Here is an 18,060-nt window from a genome sequence, read left to right on the forward strand (position 1 = left end):
CAAACATCCGGGTGTGTATTTAACGTGCGTTAAATGGCGGATGAGTTTGAATCTACGTTGACGGGACTGTCCACGACTCGGTCTTACAATACGTCGGCTATTACTCATTCTGAAAGTGAGTTGGAAACAAGCGGCGCCGAACTAAATGTTACTCGTGACGAACTGGAGAGACGTCAGCTTTTGCACACAGTTCAGTTGTTGAGACTAGAGATATCTCAGAAATGTCTGCTGATTGAGAACCTCAAAACTGAACAATCGAGTCGAATAGATGAGCTGAAGGAGCAGCTTGCAGACGCAACGCACGCTAAGCAGTTGCTACAGTTGAAACTCGAGAACGCCATTCGAACTCACCGAACAGATTCTCGACGTTTGCAGGAAAAAACGCAGATAGAGATTGCAGCACTGAAGGAAAAACAAAGTGAACTGGAGAGGAAGCGAGTGGAAGGATTGGAACGAGGAGCAGATTTTCGAGGTCGTGTGTGGGTATTGACAGAAGAAGAATATGATGAATTGAGTAGGAAAGAGCAGTCTGCTCTGAGTTTGAGTGAAGAGCTGCAACTTCACGTGTATAGTCTGTGTGCTCCTTTGAGAGTAGAGTGTATGCAGTTGAGAGATCGTCTCGAACAGACTGATGCCCAAATGAAAGAGAGGGAACGAGAGCTGGATAACAGTTGTCGTGTCAGTCGTGTGTTTAGTTTTCGAGTGTCAGAGTGATAAGTTGGCTTTTTGTTGTGGTTTTAGGAGTTGAACGAGAAAGCGTTTGCTTTGTCCGAAGTTCAACGAGAATGTGAGAGATATCAAACCAACGTCGTACATCTGGAGAGCCAAATACGAGAAGCAGATTATAAGCAGACGAATTTTGATCGAGTCAAAAGGTGAATGAAACTTATTGAATCAAATTATGTGTTTTATAAATACTGATTGTGAAGTACTTTATAAATATCTGATTAGCTGTAAAAATCACAGACTAAGTTTCTTCTTAGACTTTGCAACCCACTGCATTATGCAATAACACAACTACTTTGTAGTGTTAGCATTTCAACTTTTTGTGTTATTGCATTTTCATATAGAAGAGTCTCAAGAAAATATCTTTTAGCTAGAGCCACGCCTCTTCCATTTCAAACTTTGGCTTTGCAATGCTTCCCAAAACTCTAATGACTTTCTTGATTTTAGTAATGAAGAGAAAAGCTTATGTGGTTGTGTTAATTAAATGGACGCTTTATGTAACTATAGTGAACGAGATCAACTTGAACGTGAATGTGCACACTTGAGACATTCTGAGTCATTGATAGAGGCCTCACTTACCAACTGCCAGAAGGACAGAGATTCGGCTCAACATGAACTGCTTGCTAGGCAGCAAACTTTGGCATTACTAACTCAAGATAAGGAATATTTGACGAGACAAGTTCAGGATTTGACAGGTCGATGCCATCATGCTGAAGAGAGGGCTGACTCTTTGAATGGACAACTGTTGGAGAGCAAGAAAGCACGAGAAGATTTATATGAGAAATTTGTTGTGTCTAGGTAATGTTACTCTATATTATAGCTGTGTGTGTGTGTGTGTGTGTGTGTGTGTGTGTGTGTGTGTGTGTGTGTGTGTGTGTGTGTGTGTGTGTGTGTGTGTGTGTGTGTGTGTAATTTTCTGTGACATGGTGGTGAGTTGCTGATCTGTGAAGAGAGCAATCAAAGTCAGAGTATGAGAGGAAACTATCTGACGAGATACAAAAGCTTAGAAGTCAGACTGCTGTGGAATTGGATCAGGTCAGGACTTCACTGAAAGACATGTATGAAAGGGAGAACAGGTAGGATATTTTTGAGTTTACTTTTTGCCTGCTACTGTGACATAATCAATAAGTCAAAGATGAACTCATGCAAAATACAACTAAACAACCTTTTCTCAGCAGCCATGGTTTCATCGAGACATTATATGATGACATTCCCAGTTTGAATAGATTAACTTTTTAGATATACTCTCTCTCACACATAGAAAGACAGGGACTAGCAGACAGGTGTGCATATGCCAACAATAGATTGATTGAGCAGCAAATAGACATGTGAACATAAAGATTGAGGGTTGGAAGGATAGGCAGACAGACCAGGATAGACATGATCGGCACAGACGGCTAGAGATTATGGTTGACAGACTATTACTAACTTATATTGGCAGAGTGTCGCATCTAAGAAGTCAAGAACAGACATGTCTTTCGTCTCTTTATCTACAACAGGAGTCTTCATGAAGCACGTGATTTGGCTGTCAGTGAAAAAGAGAACGCAGTTCAGTCACTGCATGAATCTCAAGCAAAAGTGGAGCAGTTGAGTCTTCAGTATGGACACTTGTTGCTTGTGTCCATGCCAATCATTACAGACGTGTTTATTACTAGAATGCGTCATTTACAGCTGCAGCTAGACAGTAAGACTGGCGAGCTACATAGCGACCTTCGACTGAAATCTTTTGAGACAGAGAAGGCTCAAATGTTACTGGAAGAACAGTCAATAAATCTGAAGAAGCTTTGTATGGAAAATGACAAATTGAAAGAAAAGCTTGAGGTACACAGCTAACCAACCAGTCATGCAGTCAAAATGCAGCAACTGTCTATTGTCAGTAATACAGATTATGTAAATCATCACAACACAGTATTATACGTTAGTGTGTTTTCCCATAGTGTTTGTCTACAACTTGTAGGTCATGTTATGATATTGTAGTTAGTTGTACTCTTGTTGCAGCGACAGTGTATGTGATACAGATAGTCTTACTAGTGGAGGACTTTTTGCTGAAATTTTTTTCTACACTATAGTATAGGATCTTCTAGAGAAGATTGTCAAGCAACATATTTCCATGTGTATAAGTATGCACTTTGTATTTGTTGTGTTTGTGATGCTAAATGCCGCTTGTGTTGATGTGCACTGTAACAAATAGACCAACAAGTGTGATCTAGATGTTATGTTGTAGTCATGATGTGAAGATTTTTCTGTGTGTTGGTTTGCATTGTGATGTTTGGATGAATGTTGTTGCAATTCAGAGATGACACTAACATGTTAATGGTGATTTGGTATTCTAAAATCATTGTGAAATGAATGTCACTGTGTTCAACTTACTTAAAATTGAATTGTTATGAATTATGGTAAGAGAAATTCTTTAGATAAATAATGTCTTATTTTGTTATGTTATGGTCTTGTCAAGGATTTGTCATAGATAAGGGTTGTGATATTACGCTGAGTTGTTACCATCGTGTGTGTGTGTGTGTGTGTGTGTGTGTGTGTGTGTGTGTGTGTGTGTGTGTGTGTGTGTGTGTGTGTGTGTGTGTTGAGGGTATGTTGTGCTTGTAGGTTTTGACACGTGAATTTTATACTCTTCAGTCATCATCAGACAAACATATTGCAGAATTAGAAAATGAGTGTTGTCAACGTGCAGAGAAACTTGGATCGTATGAGAAGGTGGAAAGAGAGCTCGATGAAGTTGTCATGCAGGCAGCTGAAGGTTTAACTGAAATTTCAATTTAACATGATTGTAGCTTGACTTGTCGATGGTGTAGTATCTGATAACGGTGAGGCAGAACGAGTTCTATTCTCTTATGGCTATGGAGCTAATGTACCAAGTACAGCTAAACGACGGCTTCAGCAGAGGTATGATGATCTAGTGAAACACACTTGGCTATTGGTTGAGGGAAAATACATGGTTTATTATATAGCATTTTAATTAGAAATGTTTGCTAATGAAGCAAAGTATAACCAGTAGTTCAAAGGGTACAGTGGACATTGTTCAACAGACAGAGAGATATGAAAAGATGGTGAGATATGTAGACACAGAATTGTAATGATTACTTCTCATAATGAATACACTATGACTAATTATGTGATTATTAAGGCACTAATATTATATGTGAATATTTGTGTGAGGTTAGTAGTTAGTTAGTGATATACATGATGTACTAGTATGTTATCAATTGATTAGTCTCGCGTAGCCAGACCTTAACCCTGCCCTCAACATGTATTGCAAACAGTTGCAAGACGGTGACGGACACTGTAATTTTAGTGTTCATTTGGCGCAACGAGTTCTTCAATTAGAGAGAGACAATACAAGCCTTAGACAGGAAGTTGAACAAGGACAGGATGATTACAAACAACTACAAGATGAGGTCTTAATTAAGTGAATGTGGCTTGAATGTTTTTCCTTTGTATGTGCCATCTGAAACTGTTGTAGTTAGCAGAAAGTCGACAACATTTGGATGAGTCGAGACAACCTTACTCTTATCTGATTGAAAGTATGAAGTCTCGAGATGAACAGATCAAAGTGCAGAGACTAAAGATGGAGAGCTTGGAGAATGAAGTCAGGTGCGAAACATGATTGGTGATAAGATCATTAGTTTATAAATGTTAGGTTTATGCAGGAGGTTAAATGCAGAACGAAGTGAATTAGTAAGATCAAAGAATTTGATGTCTGCCGATTTGGAGAGACTTCTTAGTCAGAGAGAGGTGAGAGGCCAGTAACTGTGTGAGCATGAAATGAATATCACTAGAGTATCAAGTGTTAGCAAACTCATCCAATGTTCTTCCATTATTCACAGCCAAGCTAGTGTACAGCTAATAAGCAGGCTGTTTGCTCATAGGTGAAAGATGCATAAATATTTAGCTATTGATTTTCTCAACTATTAACTAATGGGCTATTGTTTTCAGATTCTGAGTTGCTTTAATTAGTTGAGCACACAGGTTACTGTTATTAACCTAAGGTGCACATGCGCTAGGGTTACAGTAGTGTATCTGTAGATGGACAGACCAATTAGAATGGAGCGCATGCGCTGATTGTTATATCTGGTGTTAATAATTAGCATGCCAGATGTTGACAATCCTACCTGTCAGTCAATGTGTTCAGCCCCCTTCTCAGGCTCTTCATTCATCAGTAGGTGTGCAGCAGCTGTTCTGTAACCTAAGCTAGCAGCCTGAGGGTGTAGCACTTTAGTGCTTCTTCATTTAATTAGTATCCTATGTTGTATAGTGTTACATACATACCAGTCGACATTAATTAAGGCACATACATTAGGATTCGAGTATGGGTCACTATTATTTCAAACTTACCAGATCTGCAAGTTACTATTCGGGATGGTCAATAAAATAACGTGTGTTATGTGTTATTGTTCATGGGAGACATATGACTAAAATGAGTAGACACAGTCGAGATTACAGATTGTGAGTACGTGATGCTACAGTTATACATCTCTGGAAAAAATTATAAGACCAGATGCATTTTGACTACGTAAGTGGTTTGACAAATCAGATTGAGCAATAATGATTATCTATAATATTTAACCATTACATTTTTGATAATGAAATGCAGACAAAACAATAAAAATAGCGTTTTAGCAAAAGAAGTTACAGAGACATTACCCGGTCTGAAATTGTTTTACTAAGTATAACTACATGCTATGCAAAACCCACAATTTAAGTTTCATTTCTGTACTATATATGGAGTAACGTTAAATGCTATTTTTAACTAATACTACCATGCCGAAGAAGAAGCAATTGAGTTGTAAAACGAAGACAGCTATCCTGGTACTGCTGAAGGAAGGCTACAGCGAGCGACAAGTTGCTTCCAGACTCAAGATTTCCAAAACTGCTGTTCACCAGACAAAGGAGAAAAAGAAAACAACTGGAGCAACTGAAGTGCAACCAGGCCGTGGCAGAAAACGTCTCTCTAGTGCCAGGGAAGACCGCTACCTCATCCGAAAGTCTCTCTCTAATAGACGACTGACTTCAAGTGACCTCCAAAAAGAGTGGAAATCTGGGTGCAATGTCAACTGTTCAGCCAGAACTGTTCGCAACAGACTCCTTCAAGTAGGACTGAAGTCCCACAGAGCAAGAAAGAAGCCGTTCATTAATGAAAGACAAAGAAAGCAAAGACTCAAGTTTGCAAAAGACCACAAGGATTGGACTGTTGATGACTGGAGCAAAGTAATCTTTTCTGACGAATCCAATTTCCAGCTTTGTCCCACTCCAGGGCGTTTGATGGTTCGTAGAAGGTCAGGAGAAGCGTATAGACCAGAATGCCTTGCCCCAACTGTGAAACACGGCGGAGGATCGGTGATGATATGGGGTTGTTTTAGTAAGTCAGGAACTGGCAAAGTCCGACTCTGCGAAGGACGCATGAACCAAGCCAAGTACAGGGTTGTTCTCGAAGAAGACCTACTTCCATCAGCTCAGATGTTATACCCCAACTCTGATGACTGGATATTTCAACAAGACAATGCGCCATGCCACACAGCAAAGTCTGTAAAGTCATGGATGGAAGAAAAGAACATCAGGATCCTGACTTGGCCAGCTCAATCTCCAGATATTAACCCAATAGAAAACCTGTGGAATACCATGAAACGCAAAATGGAGAATCACAAACCTTCAAACAAAGCAGAGTTGTTTGATTTTCTACGCCTGGAGTGGGAAACGATCACTCAAGATGAATGTGAGAGGCTGGTGGAAAGCATCCCAAGTCGAATTCGGGCTGTGATTAAAAACAGGGGCTTTGCCACAAAATATTGAGTGTTTTTCGTACTTTTGTAGTTGCATATTGCTGTTAATGTTGGTTATTGTTATTTACTGCTTATTGTATGTTTATTTATTTAGTAAATCTTCTTCTAACAAATTGTCATGTAATTTGGTAGATTTTTGGTTGATACATTTTCAGATTAATATAAGCATATAAACAGGCATGTCTTACAGCATCTTAGTATATGAACCAAACTGTTATAAATGACAGTGATAGCCCTGGTATCAACAAAATGTGGTACATTTGTAACCCTAAACCCAAAATTTGAAGGGTGGTCTTATAATTTTTTCCAGAGATGTATACTAAGTACATCATCACAATTTGTGTTTGAGTTTAATTAGTTAACTCCATAAATTCCATCACTCATGGGTAACTTCATTTATTTCGCAGGAAATGGCAGTCATGAGACAGTTACTTGGCGGTTTACACAATCAAAGAAGTTACCCTAGCAGAACTACCGACGTTCATGGAGCATCTAGTACTGCAGTGCACATGCCACCGCCGACTGTCTTGGTATTGTGATAGGTAGTTGGTACCAAACTGTAATAATAAGTGGCAGAATTATGATGTCTAGTCAAGACGGGACCCTCCTGACTGGTATCGAAGACTGAAACAAATGTCAGCACCTGTGAAATTGAAAGGAAGGTGAGGAGAGAGGTCTCTACAATGTGAGTATAAATGGAATGTTTAGATCTGTAGACCGTTAGGCCACTAGTGGAACAAGTCATTGCAAGTGGCCATCGAACGTCGACAGAACTGTCAACAAACTAACTATCGTTTGCTCTTTATGATTGTACACTTGCATACATAGAGAATTACTCAGAGCATGTAGCATGGTCTGCATTGTATTCATGTATTACACAAGTTATATGGACTTGAGGGTAGAGAGTGGTGAGTGGTGAAGACATAGTGTCAGCTCTCAACACCTTAGCAAGCATGACGAAAAGAGTTACACTCAAGACTTAAGCTGACTGAAAGAGAACAATCAAAAGGGAACACTGTTGGAGATCTGAAGTATGAGTATGTGATACGTGATCCATACAATCATGGAATGAGAGTGATTGCTTTGATAATGTTAAATGGATCACATGGACAGCTGTGGACAGTTTAATTTTGCTCCAGCATGACGCTTAAAATGGAAGTTGCACAACATGTACACAGTAACAGATGAGATGTATGTGTTTGGATTGATTGTGTATCATACATGTGACGGTGTGTGTGTGTGTGTGTGTGTGTACGCACGCACGTGCACATGTGCAGTTAACATTCGGTGCATTCCGGCAGTGTGAGACAAGTACACTAAATTGGATTTGATGTTGATGTTGTACATGTAAAGAATATAAACAATAATGTCATCTGCACATGGACTTACTCACCTATTGTCTGTTAGTAGTCTCTTGATTTGTACATACTATTCACCATTTATTCTGGTTACCAATCTTCTATTTATTCTTTCGATTCTCGTGTGTCCAGCGTACTTTAGCTCTGTCAACAACGTCATTGAGTGCAAACCCATATCTGATATTATCCTAATGGAACAAACATGTATATGCTTGTCAATTGGATGACTAGTGATGGACTAGTATGTCGATTGTTTATCTTACTTCAGTGAATTGAAATGTCTCCACTTGCTTCTTGAAAAATGCTGGTCGTCGTGCTGTTTCTTTGCCATTTTCATACAAAATGATTGTTGGAAGTTGCTTTGTTCTGTGTGACATATCTATGCTGTATCTAAAGGAGGAGTTGTTTGGCAATAACCACACACACACACACACACACACACACACACACACACACACACACACACCAGATCCTGGCATACTGTAAATAAAACTTTCATTTTTCTGCCATTTTGGCATCACGAAACAAGCATAGCTAAAGCATCCTTGCAATAATGCCATACTGACAAGGCAGCTTTCAGCCAAAAATAAATTGCACTTTACTGATGCTAATCAATATTTGCTGAAACAATATGAGAGCAAATATGTCATTTGCAGTGGTTGTGGTTGTAATTACTAAAAAGCACATCAGAGGAAACTGCATTTGCTTATAAACTAAAAATTTTAGTCATACAACTTCAGATATGCTAACCAATGATTGTGCACAGTTCCATTCACTTGGAGTCTGCAGAGTACATTGTGATGTGAATTTTGTATTATGTGTGCATTAGCTACTAAAAGCCTTCCAAGTACATGCTTGATCATATTGCGTTTGGACATACCTGCTAGAACTCTGAGATGTCATCTACACCACATTCATGACAGCACCATTAATTTACTTTCAGGATCCGCCTGTCTTGCTATAACTGTTAGTCTATGGTGCTCATGAGGTTGATTGTGCAACAAGCATTTCAGTATATACTTGCAGTAATTTATTAGATTGCATGTAATGATGAGCAGCAATTTACCTGTCAGATACTGCAGGATACCGACTGATGTCCATTCTTCCAAACTGAAAAGATTCTGTAACATATCTACAAGCCAAACCAACTACAAGTGTGTGTGTGTGTGTGTGTGTGTGTGTGTGTGTGTGTGTGTGTGTGTGTGTGTGTGTGTGTGTGTGTGTGTGTGTGTGTGTGTGTGTGTGTGTGTGTGTGTGTGTGTGTGTGTGTGTGTGTGTGTGAGTATGAGGTTACTGGTATCATGAGCACTAATTATTAAACTCCCTATTATGTATCTGTTTGAGTCATACTTATCTGCCAGTTTGGAGAAAACATTTGTTGCCTTTACAGATGGAGGAGCCCAGGGAGCATAAAACAAGACAAGCCATGTTTCATGTGAGTTTGTAGATAAGACTTCCTAAATTTGAAAGTCTAATTAATTAAACAAAATACTATATGTATCGTAAAACTGTGTTAGCACTCTACCTTCAAGGAAGAATCAGTGAGCTGCTTGACTTTCTCGCTTGGTGGGAGTGGCTTCTCAGGAAAGGCCAAGTAGAGAACTACAGTAACAAAATCAGACCATAAAATTTGTACATACGTTTATTAAATAATTAGAGCCACGTGACATCACACCTCAAAGTCATTATTAGATTTAGACACACATCAAATGATAAAGTATCTGAGCAATGTAATCAAACAGCATGTTTAGCACTTATTATGCGATTTGCAACAAGAAAACCTAAACTGTGCCAGCTGCTTAGACCACAAAAGGTCTCCTCATACAACCCAATAAGTTAACTAAGGTCATTTAAGATACTACGACTCGTCCAATGTCTCTGCAATTTCTTAGTATTTATTGAAAGTACACACTCTTTATGTTATCTGCATTTTGTACATTAATTAATTAATTAATTACAAATTTGGGTGGACACTTTCTTACCTATTAAGACTATGCTGTACCATGCGGCTGCTTTTATAGAAGCTCTACCGAACAAGAAAATGTTGGCTGCCTTTGAAAATATGATGAGGACGTCCAAGTAGGTACGCCAATCTCCTGCCAAACAACACACCAAACATTTAACAATCTAGCACACTTATACGTGCCAGCTAGCACTAGTCACATCTGCTTTTGTTAATTAAACATCATCAAAGCCATGACAACATAAAACAAAAATGTGAACAACCGCAAAATAATTGATTCACAGTGTACAGTAACTAGAGAATTGTTAGTACATGTAGATAGAGACAAGGTGCATTAAGCTTTAAAGTAGACAATAGCTACGATGGCACATTTGTTGAGAGGTTTGTGATATATTCTACTGGCATTAATTGCCAAGTGTAGTGAGGCTTCTAATTCGGGTCGCACAATGGAAAGGGGCGTGGTCCTATATGGCAATCCTTCGAGCTCTCGGTATATATATAACAAGCTTTGGTCAGACCTAAAGCAAGAAGCCAGCATTCGTGATCATGCAAGGATGAATGCTATTTCAGCTCAACATGCTGGGACGTGGTTGCAGGCATTGCCTAATCCTAATCTAGGTCTTGGCATGCCCAGCAGGGAGTATATTATAGCATTATGAGTCTGGCTTGGTGTTGGCATCTTCCTTTCTTCGCCTAATTCTGATCTTTGTCTTTGTGGATCCTCGTTAGACGAATTTGGTGATCATCTCCTAGGGTGCAATCAGAAAACCAACTTGGTTATTAAACGACACGATGCCCTTTGTGACACACGATTTCACACTCTCCTTGTTGATGACTCCCAATGTCGACGGGAGCAGTGTTGTAACACTACATCTAATAGTAGACCTGGTGACATTTTTCACCCGAATTTCCAGTGTGGCTTGCCAACGTACTTTGATGTTTCAGTGAGAAATTCTCTCCAGCCTTCATATATATAATACAGGCAGCGAATCGCGCTGGAGCAGCAGCAGAAGCTGGAGTTTTGGAGAAGGACCGCCGTCATGAAGACATGGTGAAGGCTACTGGAAGTTTATTTGAACCACTCGTTGTTGAGACTCTTGGTTTATGGCATCCTCACAGCATGCGCATATTGAAGATAATAGCAAGAAAGACGGCATTTCATCGTTGTCAAACTGTTAGTAGAACGCTAATGTTTCTTTATGAAAGCTTTCTGTCAAGCTTTGGCTTTTTAATGCTAGACTAATTTTAGAACGTTTAGTAGAGACACAGTTGTTGGAAATAGTCTTATTCGTTCTTCTTGTGTCATCTCTTGTCTTCCTTCTTCTTGTCACTTCTCTGCTGGACAACATGGTCAGTCTAGAGTCTGATGATTGCTGCACCTTCACCTCGCTCTTCGAGCATATCGCGCTCTTCAGGTTTCTTCGGCGGTCTGTGATGTTCCTGCTGTCTTACTCTTTCTTCTTGTGTCATCTTGTCTTCCTTCTCGTCACTTCTCTGCTGGACAACATGGTCGGTCAAGAGTCTGATGTTTGCCGCACCTACACCCTGCTCTTTCAGCATTTCGCGCTCTTCAGGTTTCTTCGGCTGTCTGTGGTGTTCCTGCTATCCTATTCATCCTGGAAATTTTTTGTCGTCCTGTTCAAATGTCGCCTTGTCTTTATTTTCTCCTCTTCCCTGCTGGACAACATGGTCATTCAGGAGTGTGATGTATGCCGCACCTTCACCCTGCTCTTTGAGCACTCAGCGCGCATCGTGTCTATTCGTCTGCCTGTGCTGCTTCCACAGTGTCCTCTACTCCTGATTTGTTTTCTCATCATCGCACTTTCTACTTTCCTCTCTATAAATCTTTACAAATCATGTATTTCTGTCGTCTTTGGACCAGTAGTGCACTTGTTTGACATATCCAGTAATAATACTTGTCTTTCATGTATGTTTTTGTTTGTCCCATATGGAACATTTAGTTATATATATATATATATATATATATATATATATATATATATATATATATATACATTGATGTTTGTAGCACACTAAAAAGTGCAGTTCCCTTAAAGGGCAACACATACACGCCATATATATATCGTTTCCGTGTCCGACAACAGATCAGCATAGAAACGATTCGTGCAGCGAAGAAAAACCTCTAAAGTTCCGTCGCCCCATCCTTTTGTATTGTAGCTAGGGATTGTATGTACTTGACAACCAAGAAACACCTTTTATTAGCTGAATACCACCTACAGTCAACTATTCACACGTCCCATACTACAATCAATCCTTTACTACACTGTGCTGCATCTAACACTGTTGATAGTCTATGTCAGTAAATACCACACCACTGTCGTTACAACGGAACTGGGTGCATACCTAGACTGTACATTTCAATTGTCTTGATCACGATCGCAAAATGCCGACTACCTATACCAGGCCTAGAGACCTAATCTAAACTACTAGAAAGTTTGCATGTTTACTTCCCATATGACAGGATCCCATAGACGGTCAGAAAACTCCGTCAGACGTGTTACTCACCAACGTGAGGTGCCTCTAAACGGATACCATACAACTAGTTAATTAATTAATTGTAAAATTTGGGTGAACACTTTCTTACCTATTAGGACTATGCTACACCATGCGGCTGCTTTTATAGAAGCTCTACCGAACTGACAGACCTTGTCTAGGCTATACGGCTCTGTGTGTTGGTACTACCTCGTAGTTCCAGACCGTCTGCGCCTTACAAGCGGCGACGTACACGTACATTGTACTGTACTCACCCATCATTCGTCTGGCCTTCAACACCACAACACAACAAAGAAAAACGAAAATCTCCACTTCTCTCTAAAATAAGCAAATCTAGTAACGACAACAAGTAGAGCACTACAGAAACACAATCATTTACCGAGTCTAGTTCACATCGCTGGTCTGCGAAAACTATAAGACAAAGACTTGGTACAAGTCTGAAAAGAAAGTAAGAGCAGGCAGCCAATCCGTTAACGACATAGTGGACATTCACAACATCACACGAGACAACCGCCATTTCATCATTGATATAAACCACAACTTAATTTTGCTTTTAATTAATTTGGGAATTCTACATGAAGTATAACTGTTTTTGCAAATGAAATTTTTACTTAGCAAAATTCTACTAAAAGTTAGTACTATACGTGTACAGTATAGTACTAACTTTCTAGCGCGCACTTTCGGTCTGGAGGCTCGAGGCAGATCTATTCATCATTAGTATCAGCATTGTATATCATGCAGTACATTCAATGATTGGTTTTCAAAACGATCGCTTACCTCAAATAGATCACGTGGTTTAAGCTTTTCACTTTTCATTTATGTGCAGTTGATATCAACTGATGAATAAAATTTAATAGATTCCTAAATGAACGTAGTCTGTAACGTGCTAGACAACTTCCTCTTCCTTGGAAGCGCAGAGTCTCTTAAAAAACGGAATGTTTTGATGGAGAAGTCAATATCACTTGTTATCAACGCCACTGTCGACGTCCCTCATGCTACTGTTGACTCATCTCAACTGCAGGAAGTTGAGTTCTTGAGAATTCCAGTGACAGACAAACCTGATAGCTTACTCAGCTCACATTTTGACACTGTTTCCGACAAAATAGAAGAAGCAAGGTTATCAGGAAAGAATGTACTGGTTCATTGTCGTGCAGGCATAAGCAGATCATCGACTCTAGTTCTCGCCTATCTGATGAAACACAAGGAAATGACATTATTAGATGCGTACAGACATGTAAAATCAAGACGGCCGTTTGCTCAACCAAAGCCCAACTTTTGGCAACAGCTGATGGACTTTGAAAAAGAGCTGTTTGGAAAGAACTCAGTCACAATGGAAAAATTTACTAGAGAATTAACATGGGAATTTCTTAAAAAACACAGTGAAGCACAGACAGTCTGAACATTGTCTCTATAGTATGGTTATATGACAAGTATGAAGTAATAATTTTCTTGTTGCAAGACTTGTTGTTCAGGCTGGACTGTTGAACTCCGTATCTGTTTCTGATGTGGCACCTGGACTTGGCGAGTGGAGGCTTTTAAATTTTTGGATCAATTTTTGATTGAAAATAGAAACATTCTCGTCAGTGACCGTTGGTTTCTTCTTTATTGGAGTTCCACCGGGTGATCTAAAGATAACAACAAATGTAGTTAGCATTTATGACAATTGCAAAGCCAAACTTGGGTTTCACAATTTCTGTATGGAAGTGTCACTGCATGTCATTGGTTGTCATTTGACCAACAACATGCTATAAGCCGAGTGACTCATATGTGCAAGACTGGTTTGAGACTAGCCAGTCTTGTTTGTCATAGTTATGATGTTCAGAAAGGAGCCTTGTTATTGTGTGTAAATGAGTCTTGTTATACTTAAGTCACTGATTGTAGGTACAACACCTTACCGCATGGTTTCAATCTTACGAAGGCGCTTTCTACACTCTGATCCTTTGAGTTCATTAAGTAGGTCACAAGTGGCAAGCATTTTCCTAAAACACACAAACATCACCATAAGAATATGCGAACTTGTGCTATTACGACTGCAACAACTGTTGTTTCCCCTTGTTGACTGTTCTTCTTAACGGCCTTCTAGTCAAAGAAAAATCAGAAGAATTTCTTGGACTCAGTGGAGTTCTTGCCGCCTTCTGATTGAATGAGAAACAGGTTTGTGACTATTACTATAAAACTTCTTAATAGATTGACTAGAGACTGACTGTTGGACTTCTGCATTTTGGAGATGGTGATGACGACGTTAGTGGTGGAGGGGGTGGAGGTGGAGGTAGGCAGTGTTGAGCTCTTGTTACTAAGGGACTACAAATTGTAGGTGATGGGTCACGATGTTCTGACTTATTGATGGCTTTCCTCCTTTTCTCAACAAGTCTCTGTGAGCATCTCCTGCCATGTGTACCTTTTTCATCTAATAGATAAGTTTGTATAATTAGAATCATTCCATGCAGTAGTATTTGAATTAGGTGATCAAATGGAGTAAAACACAAAGACAATTAAAAGTGATGATGATATATAATAGAATTATGGACTGCAGAACAATAATTATATTGTATGTAGCAGAGTAAGTTTGAAAATTATAAACAAAAATGCATATATTAATTCATTAGTATAACAAGAAATTTTGTTAAGAACTGCATGTGTGTTTTTCATTGTGTGTGTGTGTGTGTGTGTGTGTGTGTGTGTGTGTGTGTGTGTGTGTGTGTGTGTGTCCAATTCATTCCCATTAATTAATTAATGCTGAAGCATATTGTCAATAAAGTTACATTAAATAATATTGATGTTTGCCAATAATATACCAAAACACAATTGCTGAGGTCCACATTGACTAGAAATAGTGTCTATCAGTTCAATCGCAGAACAGATGCTAATTAGTCTTATCCATGCAGTCCCTTCCTCTCTCTACTGTCAGTGGAACACAACAAGCACAGAAATCTCAAAGATACAACAATCCTACAGCTCATACTTTGTGCATATACAAATACACTGAGAATATCCTCCTTCGTCTTCAACAGCGTCTTTTCACAAACTTCATTTCCAACATCAAACGCTTCCTTTCCCTTCCACCAAGTCAGAAATTGCAATTTCAGAAAAGAAATTAACCCTCCATCATGCGCCTCGTCCTGCTTCTTTTTCTTCAATATATTATAAAATATCTCTGGTTTCTCATCAAGTTTGACCAACAGATCATGCAACGCTTTTTCTGTCGTGCTGCTTCCTTGCCGTTCGTACTCTTGTGTGTTTATTTGCCGGCAGTAGCAGCGACGCATTGGAGCAGCCTCGTCGTACTCGTCAATAAATGGAGCCGATTCGGTCATTGTCACGATTTGAATGCCCGCCGTACAGCCGGGAACTTGGCGTTTTTGTCAATTATAACGCACGTTAGTGGTTTTGTGTTGTCTGTGACCAGTTTCCCGCTAGGTAAAGGAAGTCTCCAGTAGTTTAGTTTTTTATTTGAGAATTTCGAAGGCGTTGGAGCACTAAAACAACTTTACTACTAAAAGTGTAATGCACTCGTGACATCGCTGAAGATTGAGTATCCGGGAATGAAAAAAAAAAAGATGGCGCGGCGACTGGTCACGAGTCTAGCTCATACTTGTACTTTACTGGACAGCGTTGTAGCTAACGCGCGCTATTTCATTTTGCGCTGTGCCTATCTCTTTGTTTCCAACTGTTTTCTGTCTAAGCGGTCTGACTGCATTATGGCAGCACGAAAACTAGTCAATGTACGCATTACCTCTGACACTGTTTGACCATGGTACGTCTATAGATTTGTGCTAGCACATACAAACTGCCACGGTGTATAGACATGTGCACCAAAGTTTGTTTTGCATTTCACAGGTGTTGGGTTGGCAAGCGTCATCTAGACCTTGCAACCCAGACTCTTAGGGACAAGCTAGATGTTCAGATCAAATGGATGCCTTACCAACTCAATCCACACATGCCAGAGGAAGGAATTCCAATGGAACGTTACTACACAGCCAAGTTTGGGGAACAAGGAGCTGCGATGGCTAGAGACATGAACGGATCACGATGCGGGAAAATGGGCAGAGCAGTGGTAGGTAAACACAAACGCAAATACGCTACATGCGACGGCTACAGTTTGCGTATGTAGACATTGCTCGTACACACACACACACACACACACACACACACACACACACACACACACACACACACACACACACACACACACACACACACTGAACCTGAGGCCGTCGATAGTCTCGCGTAGCCAGACCTCTTTCCGCCGCGTCATTCTTCCGGCCGAAATGACAAGCTGGTGTGTCTTCTTATCAATTTATTTTTTTGATTGTTGTACCAGGGATTGGACTTCAGTGGTGCAAAGATGGTTATTAATACAATGCGTTCCCATCTGTTGATGGAATGGGCTGCTGATCAGAGTCTGGAGAAGCAGCACAGTTTGGCAGAAGTTTTGTTCAAGTATGTAAGAACAGATACATGCAGATTCTAGATTTTGTTCACTTTTAACAGTTTAAAACTGTTGAGTACTCCATTTACGACAGGGTCTAAGACATCAACATGATTATCAGTAAAATAGTCGGTGATTCATGGCCTTAGCCAGCTTAATTCAGAATTGGGAGGTGCATAATTTACCAAAATTGACCAATGACGTCATAAAAACGTCACATGGTCTTTTTGGTCTTTTCAATTATATAAATACATATTAGAAGTTTGCATAGGACATCACGTACTTTGAATCGAAAGCTGACCTACACAGTTGAGCGGGCAGTTTATCCGAACCCCAGTCTACGGGCCTATGATTGTTACTTTTGGAGTAACATTTAATTAATTAATTAAAGTTGCTGACAATTGTTGCTACTGAGAGAGTCAGTGGGAAACCTTGCGATCTGTTGTAACTTGGTTTTCATTGATGCAAGTGTTATTGAATGTGTCTTAGTTTATACATGACTGGTATGTATAGAATAGACTGATGTGTATAGACTAGATTGTTTGTGCTAGGTATCATTTCGCGGATGGTCGTAATGCAAATGATGTTGATACACTTGTCTTGGCTGCTGAGGAAGCTGGTCTAGATGGAAAGAAAGCGCGAGAAGGACTAGAAGATCGAGACATTCGTAGCAAAGTGGATACTATGCTGATGGCAGCTCGTACTGTGAGAGGTTAGTTTCACCAAACTCTGAATGTTCGTGTTGTTTTGAAATTTTTATGATTTGTGGCTGTCAGGCATCACTGGCGTACCTCACTTTGAGATTACCGGCCCTAATGGTAGTTCATTTCAGATGTCAGGTGCACAGCCACCAGACAATTTTGTTCAAGTGTTTGAGCGGTTGCTATCCAAATAACAAGAAGGGCGTGCAGATCACTTGTGGCTTTGAGAGTTTCTTCATTTTGTTGGAATCGACTTATAATCTCAATGTTTTGGTATTGCTGCTAATGATGACTGTCTGTGTAAACCCATTGGGCTACAGACGGTTTGATGTTGTACAGTTTGTGCCAATACATCATTACCACACTCACTTGTGTTGCAATTAATCATTCCAACTGGGGTAGATGTAGCTCTCATAGATAAAAGAAATAAGAAAGCCATGGCCAGTTGAGAAGGCATCCCTGTGGAGTCAGGTTTGCTCATGTCAGACACATTGTCCATCTACCACCATGTGTAACATACTGCATGGTCCCCGTTAGCTCTAGAACACATGGGGCATTATAACGGAAACGCTGGTGC

General features: G+C 39.8%; 6 protein-coding genes across 6 annotated transcripts; 4 read left to right on the plus strand and 2 right to left on the minus strand.

Annotated features, from left to right (window-relative positions):
• Positions 1 to 33: 33 nt before the first annotated feature.
• On the plus strand, positions 34 to 595 carry LOC134176824 (progesterone-induced-blocking factor 1-like). Its single transcript, XM_062643491.1, has 2 exons — positions 34 to 538; positions 591 to 595. The coding sequence occupies exons 1-2, from the start codon at positions 34 to 36 to the stop codon at positions 593 to 595; spliced, it is 510 nt and encodes a 169-aa protein (XP_062499475.1).
• On the plus strand, positions 451 to 9,506 carry LOC134184178 (progesterone-induced-blocking factor 1-like). The gene is made up of 15 exons (XM_062651804.1): positions 451 to 678; positions 742 to 875; positions 1,234 to 1,524; positions 1,677 to 1,802; positions 2,226 to 2,324; positions 2,382 to 2,547; positions 3,328 to 3,478; positions 3,534 to 3,624; positions 4,034 to 4,136; positions 4,202 to 4,332; positions 4,389 to 4,473; positions 6,926 to 7,048; positions 7,110 to 7,203; positions 9,267 to 9,311; positions 9,394 to 9,506. Exons 1-13 carry the CDS (start codon positions 601 to 603, stop codon positions 7,182 to 7,184), a joined length of 1,653 nt encoding a protein of 550 aa, XP_062507788.1. The 5' UTR covers positions 451 to 600; the 3' UTR covers positions 7,185 to 7,203; positions 9,267 to 9,311; positions 9,394 to 9,506.
• On the minus strand, positions 7,622 to 12,870 carry LOC134176831 (thioredoxin-related transmembrane protein 2-like). The gene is made up of 8 exons (XM_062643501.1): positions 12,733 to 12,870; positions 12,608 to 12,671; positions 9,859 to 9,972; positions 9,402 to 9,478; positions 9,227 to 9,333; positions 8,943 to 9,008; positions 8,140 to 8,266; positions 7,622 to 8,064 (listed from the first exon to the last, which is right to left on the minus strand). Exons 1-8 carry the CDS (start codon positions 12,868 to 12,870, stop codon positions 7,978 to 7,980), a joined length of 780 nt encoding a protein of 259 aa, XP_062499485.1. The 3' UTR covers positions 7,622 to 7,977.
• Positions 12,871 to 13,218: 348 nt separating this feature from the next.
• On the plus strand, positions 13,219 to 13,752 carry LOC134176838 (dual specificity protein phosphatase 14-like). The gene has a single exon (XM_062643511.1). It carries the CDS (start codon positions 13,219 to 13,221, stop codon positions 13,750 to 13,752), a length of 534 nt encoding a protein of 177 aa, XP_062499495.1.
• On the minus strand, positions 13,552 to 15,684 carry LOC134179770 (uncharacterized). Its single transcript, XM_062646730.1, has 5 exons — positions 15,316 to 15,684; positions 14,558 to 14,760; positions 14,394 to 14,488; positions 14,249 to 14,332; positions 13,552 to 13,978 (listed from the first exon to the last, which is right to left on the minus strand). The coding sequence occupies exons 1-5, from the start codon at positions 15,665 to 15,667 to the stop codon at positions 13,822 to 13,824; spliced, it is 891 nt and encodes a 296-aa protein (XP_062502714.1). The 5' UTR covers positions 15,668 to 15,684; the 3' UTR covers positions 13,552 to 13,821.
• Positions 15,685 to 15,989: 305 nt separating this feature from the next.
• LOC134189285 (uncharacterized) lies at positions 15,990 to 17,851 on the plus strand. The gene is made up of 5 exons (XM_062657522.1): positions 15,990 to 16,107; positions 16,191 to 16,407; positions 16,675 to 16,793; positions 17,334 to 17,494; positions 17,559 to 17,851. Exons 2-5 carry the CDS (start codon positions 16,267 to 16,269, stop codon positions 17,675 to 17,677), a joined length of 540 nt encoding a protein of 179 aa, XP_062513506.1. The 5' UTR covers positions 15,990 to 16,107; positions 16,191 to 16,266; the 3' UTR covers positions 17,678 to 17,851.
• Positions 17,852 to 18,060: the final 209 nt, after the last annotated feature.

Source organism: Corticium candelabrum, chromosome 1 (assembly GCF_963422355.1).
Source record: "Corticium candelabrum chromosome 1, ooCorCand1.1, whole genome shotgun sequence".
In the NCBI taxonomy this organism is placed as follows: Eukaryota; Metazoa; Porifera; class Homoscleromorpha; order Homosclerophorida; family Plakinidae; genus Corticium; species Corticium candelabrum.

Excerpts from the sequence above, each read along its gene's own strand:
- LOC134176824 (XM_062643491.1), top strand. The coding sequence starts at position 34 with ATGGCGGATGAGTTTGAATCTACGTTGACGGGACTGTCCACGACTCGG.
- LOC134184178 (XM_062651804.1), top strand. The coding sequence starts at position 601 with ATGCAGTTGAGAGATCGTCTCGAACAGACTGATGCCCAAATGAAAGAG. Across the intron at positions 679-741 it reads AGCTGGATAACAGTTGTCGT|GAGTTGAACGAGAAAGCGTT; the intron begins GTCAGTCGTGTG and ends TTGTGGTTTTAG. Across the intron at positions 3,479-3,533 it reads TGTCATGCAGGCAGCTGAAG|TATCTGATAACGGTGAGGCA; the intron begins GTTTAACTGAAA and ends TCGATGGTGTAG.
- LOC134176831 (XM_062643501.1), bottom strand. The coding sequence starts at position 12,870 with ATGGCGGTTGTCTCGTGTGATGTTGTGAATGTCCACTATGTCGTTAAC. Across the intron at positions 9,479-9,858 it reads GTACAGCATAGTCTTAATAG|TTCTCTACTTGGCCTTTCCT; the intron begins GTAAGAAAGTGT and ends TTGTTACTGTAG. Across the intron at positions 9,334-9,401 it reads TCACTGATTCTTCCTTGAAG|GAAGTCTTATCTACAAACTC; the intron begins GTAGAGTGCTAA and ends TTTCAAATTTAG.
- LOC134176838 (XM_062643511.1), top strand. The coding sequence starts at position 13,219 with ATGAACGTAGTCTGTAACGTGCTAGACAACTTCCTCTTCCTTGGAAGC.
- LOC134179770 (XM_062646730.1), bottom strand. The coding sequence starts at position 15,667 with ATGACCGAATCGGCTCCATTTATTGACGAGTACGACGAGGCTGCTCCA. Across the intron at positions 14,333-14,393 it reads GTCAACAAGGGGAAACAACA|GAAAATGCTTGCCACTTGTG; the intron begins GTTGTTGCAGTC and ends TGTGTGTTTTAG. Across the intron at positions 13,979-14,248 it reads CGTAAGATTGAAACCATGCG|ATCACCCGGTGGAACTCCAA; the intron begins GTAAGGTGTTGT and ends TGTTATCTTTAG.
- LOC134189285 (XM_062657522.1), top strand. The coding sequence starts at position 16,267 with ATGCCTTACCAACTCAATCCACACATGCCAGAGGAAGGAATTCCAATG. Across the intron at positions 16,408-16,674 it reads GGAAAATGGGCAGAGCAGTG|GGATTGGACTTCAGTGGTGC; the intron begins GTAGGTAAACAC and ends TTGTTGTACCAG. Across the intron at positions 16,794-17,333 it reads TTGGCAGAAGTTTTGTTCAA|GTATCATTTCGCGGATGGTC; the intron begins GTATGTAAGAAC and ends TGTTTGTGCTAG.